We start from the raw sequence: 6,225 nt of genomic DNA, 5'->3' as shown, positions 1-6,225 counted from the left end.
TCGGGCCTGCACCTTCAGTGGGGAGGGGTCTCTGGAGTTGCTGGCCGACGAGGAGATGGAATAAGAGCCAAGGGTGACTGAGGAGGCTCTGGGGGGAGCAGACGTCTGGGTGGTTCTACTAGCTGCTGCAGCCGCACAGCCTTCCGCCTCCCTGCAGCCCCCCAGTGTACAGAGACCGAAGCCTGCACTTGCTGCATCCCCTGCCCCCCCAGGGCCGGTGGGTATGATTTGCCTGGCTCTGCCCCATGGCTGCGTGACTGAGTCAGTGTCTGGTTTTTCTTCTGTGCCCTGGGGCCACCTTGTTGGGGGAAATTAGGAGCACACTGCCTACCCCAGGGCTGGGGACCCGATAGGAATCGGGACAAGCCTGCTGTCAGTGACTCTCTTGCCATAGGCAGGGGGCCCTGGGAAGGATCAGGCCACCTTGAGGCTCAGAGGGCAGCCTTGGAGTAGGAAACCCCTCAAATCGGCTTTCCTCGGCCAGAGGGACCTGCAGCGGGGTGGGGAGAGCCCTAATTCCTGCAAGCGCTATGTTGGGAACACACACCACAGGCTGGAGGGGGCGGGTGAGAGCGGGCAGGGGCGGTGCCCACCACCGCCAGGGTGGGGTCAGCGAGCCCTCCCAGCGTCCACCTTGCCAGCCAGACTAGACTGGCCCTGCTGGCCCCGGAGCCCAGCCCCGCGCCCCTGCGTAAGGCACACTCACCTTGGGGGGCACGAAGAACTCCAGGCGGAACCGCTCGCCAGCCACCGCCCGGCGCAGCAGCAGGCGACACTTCTGCCACTGGGCCGCGCCTCCGGGCCCCGCGGCCGCGTCGTCGGCCACCATGAAGCGCAGCGCGCCCTCGCGCTGGATGTCCACCAGCTCCACCTTGGCCGCCAGCGTCCGCGACAGCCGCAGGCGCCGCGTCCACCGGTCGCGCGGCTCGGCCGGGGGCTCGGGCTCGGCGCGCCGGTGCCACATGTCGCGCACGCCGTCCACCACGCACAGGCTCATGTTGCGCAGCGAGAAGCCCTTGCGGACGCGCGTCCTGGCCGCCGCGCGTCCTGCGGCGTCGGGGTCCATGGCGTCGGCGTCCTCCGACGGCCCCCGGGGCGCCGGGCCGGCCCCCAGCACGCGGCGCACCTCCTCGCCGAAGACGTCCAGGAAGTTGGCGGCGAAGTGGCGGGAGAAGGAGGCGCCCGCGTCCGGCGTGTCGTAGGCCGGGTTGTCCCGCACGAAGCGGCAGAACTTGTGCGCGAAGCCCGCCGCGGCTGTTCGTCGCGTGCAGCTCGCAGAACCGCCGCCAGTCGGGGCCCAGGGTGGCGGGGCCGGCACCGGTCATGTCGCCCGTCCCATGGCAGCTCCGGGCGGCAGCGGCTGCAGAAGGAGAGCGGCCCTCGCCTGCTGACCCGCCGGCCCCAAGCAGCCCCTCTCTCCTCCCCAGGGCCGGGGGGGCTCTCCTGCTCCCAGGGGCTGGGAGGCTGGGGACCCAACGTGCAGGTCCTGCCGGGTAGGGCGCAGGATCTGAAAGGCAAGGGGGAGGCGGGTACTGCATGGATCCTCTCCTCCGGTAATGTTAGGGACCCCGAGCGTTCCTGGAGGCAGTTGGGAAGACAGGTGCCTTGATGTGGGGGTTCTCACGAGCCCCCCACCAAGATGCAGTTCTGTGAGCTCTACCTTCAAATTCCTTCAGGACCCCAACTCTCCCTTACCACTCGGGCCACTGTTCCCAAATCCACAGACCCATCCGCCTGCAGTTATCGGCAGCCTCTACTGGTCTCAGACCCCGACTCTCATCCTTGGCCCATAACCTATTCTCGCCCCAGGACCCAGCCAGGCCGAACCCTCCAGCCGGCTCCCTCCTCCTCAGTGGTCCCTGTAATGGAGAAAAAGCCCAGGCCTGCGGGACCGCCCCCTTGCTGCTTTAAAAGCTCCCCGGGCACCTCCCCCTCAGGATCCTTCTTGCACTAGCCTGGAATGCTCTCCTTTCCCGCCCGCCCCCATCATTCCTTCAGGTTTCTGCTCAAGTGTACTTTTGTCTGGGAGTTGGAAGACCTGCCGACCACGTCCTGTTCTTTTGGAGAACAGGAGCACCTTGCCCCCACCTGATGTGACATCTTTGGTGTGTTGTCCCCTCCCCCTGCTGCATCCCTGCCTCCCCCCACCCCCATGCCAGCTCCCCAGAGGAGGTGGGGCTTGGACTATCTTTAAGCAGTGAACCTGGGTTGCTTGAAGGCCTGTGCTCCGTGGCACCCAAGGTATGCCACAGCTTGGATGGTGGCAGGTCACCCGTTTGCCTAATGCCAGGGCACAGGGGGCACCACCCAGAGTGGGTGGCTCAAGGAAGACCAAGTCTCCACCTTGGTGCTGAAGGCCCTGCCTTCGCAGACATCTGGCTCTCACCGTAGCCTGAACCCGCCCCTTGTATTCCCACCTCTTGGAATCCTGTTCCCCTCTGCTCCTGTCTAAATCCCAGTCTGAAAAGGCCCAAATCTGGGGTCACCTCTACAACAGTCCTTTCTTGAATGCTGCCTCTTCTTTTTTTTTCTTTTTCTTCTCTCTTTTTTAACATTTTATTAGGGGTTCATACAACTGTTATCCCAATCCATACACACATCAATTGTGTAAAGCACATTTGTATATCGTTTCTCAAAACATTTTCTCTCCATTTAAACCCCCGACATTAGGTCCTCAGCCGCCTCTTCTTGATCCCAGCCCCTGACTGCCTACTTGCAGGGCATCTTGTCAGTCACTTGGGGTGTGTATTGCCCCGGGAGGTACAGGTCCAGCCCTCTGCATGTATGTACCCCCACCCCCACCCCACCCCAAACATCTAGGTAGAAAGCACCTGAGGAGAATAAGTGGGGTGCTGTAGCCCTGACTTGCCTTGGGGAGCCCCTCCCTGTGGGGGCAGAAACTTGCCAGAAACTGCAACAGGATGTCATGCCCTCACCTGCCCCTTGCCCCTGGGATCCCGCCTCTTCCGGCATGCCCCTTCCCTCGAAGCTCCTGGGGGCACCCGCTCCTCTCTCCTCCTGGATCTGCAGTGGGTAATTAAATGCCCAGTAAAAATAGCTGCCCCATTTGTGTGAGATCATGGGCAGGGCTCCTGGGCCTTAGGACACCCTTGAATGCTGAACTGTCATCAGGAACTCCCAGGCACTGGGGCAACCCCTGAGAGTTCACAGGGCCACTTGGACAGGACTTCAAACCAGCTTTTCTCCTCAGAGAAGCCCTACATGGGAGGGGGAAGGCAGAGCAGGGTTAGCCAGGAAGGCTTCCTGGAGGAGGAGGTGGTGCTGGTGTTGGTTGGCCTGTAACTTGGTGCAGGACTTAGGGGGCAGGGGTGACACGGAGAGTCCGTGAGGGCTTGGGAAGATTGGGGGCTGAGGGCTATGGGAGTGTGGCTGGGCCCTGCCTCTGCCCCACCCTCTCCTCTCCTCTCCCTAACTCCCATTCATCTTCAACCATTACTCCAGGGCCCACTCCCTCCCGGAAGTCTTCCCTGTCCCCTGCCCAGCCCAGCCCGACACAGTGTTTCCCTGTACTCCCTCCGTCCCCTCCTGTCCCCACCTCTAGCTGACATGGTGCTCTGGGGCACCTGGCTCTTGCTCGGTCCCCTGGGTGTGGGGGCGGGAAGAACACGCCAGCCTCCACCACCATCCAGGCCTCCAGGGAAGGTGGAGAGCCCAGCCCTGGACTGTCCCTCAGGCCCGGATTTCCTGGGAGCCTGCAGCAGGGCCTATGAGGCCCTCCCCACCCTTCCCCTGAATCCTGGCTCACTGCCATGGAGCTGATGTCGAGGGCAGAACTGCCCCTGTGAGTTTTTGCGACTGTAATTCTTTACAGGAGTAGGAAGCCTAGCCTTTCTCGCGTGGAGAGGCTGGTGGTTTCAAACTGTTGACCTTGCAGTTAGCGGCCCAATGTGTAACCACTATGCTACCAGGGCTTCCTTCTCCCAGGACTCAGGGAGTATCTTTCTGTTTCGGTGTCATTGGGCTGAAGCAGTGGACTGGGCTTCTCTGGAGTGGAGGGGAGGGGAAAGGACAGGGTAGAGGGAGCCTAGAGTCCCTAACCTTGGCTCTTCCAACCCAGACACAGGTCCAGCCCAGTGTGGCAGGGGCCTGAGGGAAGGGGCTGTGGCCTTTCAGGGGGTTAAAAATAGCGCAGACTGAAAAGAAGGGACAAGAGAAGGTGGGCTGTCCTCAGTCCTTACAGGCCAGCACTTCCCGAGGCCACCATGCTGGGTCAGTTCTTAAAATATTCATAAGCTCTACAGGCGGCTAACCGGAAGAGGAGCACTCATGGATCGATGGTGTAGTGGGCGGTACTGGGTGTGGTGGGTGGGGCAGCCCTGCCTACCTCAGACTGTGACCCTCTCTGCCACTGGGGACTGCCAGTCCTGGCATGGGTAAAGCCAGGACTCTCTGTCACCATCCACGGCCCTGTGGCACACACTGGCCAGCTAGCACCATGAAGGGGCCACCTTGTCTGGCTCCTTCCAGCAGGTCTGTGCCCCCAAGTGCAGGTGTGGAGGGTCTGAACTCTGGTCTCTCGGGGCCTGGGCTGGGGTAGCCAGGGCCCCCCAAAGCACAGGGCCATTAAGATGGTTTCTGGGGCCCCTCTCACATAAGGAGGGGGACAAGGCCTCATTCTGTCCCTCACCCTCATGGCTCCTCGGACCTGGGAGTCTAGCTTCCTTTCTGGCTAGCACTTCCTCCCACCTCTACCAGACAGCCCCTTCTAGACACCTCTCTGTCCACTCTGTCTCTACGGACGCTGGGCAGGGCAGCTTGCTTCCGGCCAACCTGGAGTGTCTTCGAGTTCCCTGCTTGTGGGCAATTTCTGCTTCTGCATGATGCAGGCTGCACCGGGGCGGGGTGGGGGTGGGAGTGGGGGCTCCACAGGGCAGGCTCTGATCCCGCCCTCGGCCCCTGCAGGAGGCAACCATGGACAGGAGTCCTGGCTCACATCTGTTGGGGGCTTTGCTGCAGGGGGGCACAGGAGCGTGTCGCCCTGGCTGGTGACTGGAGCAGGTGTGGGCTGAAAGCCCTTGGGGACCCTGCCCCAGGTGTTGAGTGCGAGGGTGGGGACACTCCCTTTTCAGGGCTGTAAAGAAGGTCTGAGCAGCCCTGGTCCATCCTCCCAAGTTTGCTGCTGGTGCCAGGTCTGCTTTCAGGAGCACGCTGCCCGGGGCGCCGTCATGTCTCTCCCACAATCCCCAGGCCTTGACCTCCGCTGACCCCCCAGCCTTCATGGCAGCTCCAACCTCAACAAGCCTCGCTGACCTGAAGACTCCCTGGTCTAGGGGAGGGAGGAATGGGACTTCAGAATTGCATCCAACAGCTGCTCCCCATTGCAATGAGAGCCTCAATTTGTGCTGCTTCCACAAACAGTCCCTGGGCTATGGGCTCAGGGAGGTTCGGTTCGCACAGACTCTGAGCTAGAATCCCAGCTCCCCATTCTGGGCTGGGTGAGTGACAGCCGGCCAGAGCCTCAGTTTCCTCCGTGAAGATGGAGGGCGACAGCTCCACCCTCGTGGTGCTGGCCTCTGGACTCACGTGTTTACAAACGAGAGCTCTTGTGTGTCCACTTCCTGCATTCCTGGCACCTTGTTCCCTCTTTCTTTCCCACGGTGGGGCCCTGTGGCACAGCGGGTTAGCATTGGTCTGCTAACAGCAAGGTCAACAGATTGAAACCACCAGCTGCTCCACAGGAGAAAGACTTTCTACGCCCATACACACAGTCTTGGAAACCCACAGGGCCAATTCTACCCTGTCCCACAAGGTTGCTGTGTGTTAGCATCGACTTGCTGGCGGTGAGGATGGAGCTGCCGCTGGTCCATCAGAACCTTCCGGTTAGCAGTCTTGTGCTTAACCCCTGGTACCACCAGAGCTCTCTCCACTCACACTGACCTCGCCCACTGCTGCCCTTGCTCTCAACTCATTTGACACCACGGGGCACAGTGGAAGGGCCCCTGTGGGTTTCCAAGGGTGGAATTCCTACGGGAACAGAAAGTCTCATGTTTCTCCTGTGGAGCAGCTGGTGGGTTTGAACCACCGACCAAGCAGTCCCAGCTTTCCCCCACTGCATCATCACCTCAACGGTCCACATCCAGATTCTAAGACATCCTTCTCCTCCAGGCCCTGCTCATCCCGGGCCAAGACCCTACCTCCACTCAGAGGGGCAGGGTCCCATTCCCCATATCCGCTCTGCTCCAACAGCTAGCTGGCAGGCCCCAT

At 61.4% G+C, this 6,225-nt stretch overlaps 1 protein-coding gene across 1 annotated transcript in view; it reads right to left on the bottom strand.

Annotated features, from left to right (window-relative positions):
* The window catches only part of SH2B2 (SH2B adaptor protein 2), a 9,521-nt gene extending 8,196 nt beyond the window's left edge, over window positions 1-1,325 (bottom strand). The window contains 2 exon segments of the mRNA XM_004705971.1: window positions 707-1,261; window positions 1,263-1,325. Coding sequence (XP_004706028.1) covers window positions 707-1,261; window positions 1,263-1,325 — 618 coding nt within the window.
* Between the last annotated feature and the right edge of the window lie 4,900 nt (window positions 1,326-6,225).

The sequence above is a fragment of the Echinops telfairi genome, unplaced genomic scaffold (assembly GCF_000313985.2).
Source record: "Echinops telfairi isolate 266 unplaced genomic scaffold, ASM31398v2 ScPeMD7_5;HRSCAF=22, whole genome shotgun sequence".
In the NCBI taxonomy this organism is placed as follows: Eukaryota; Metazoa; Chordata; class Mammalia; order Afrosoricida; family Tenrecidae; genus Echinops; species Echinops telfairi.
This window is presented reverse-complemented; position numbering and strand designations above follow the sequence as displayed.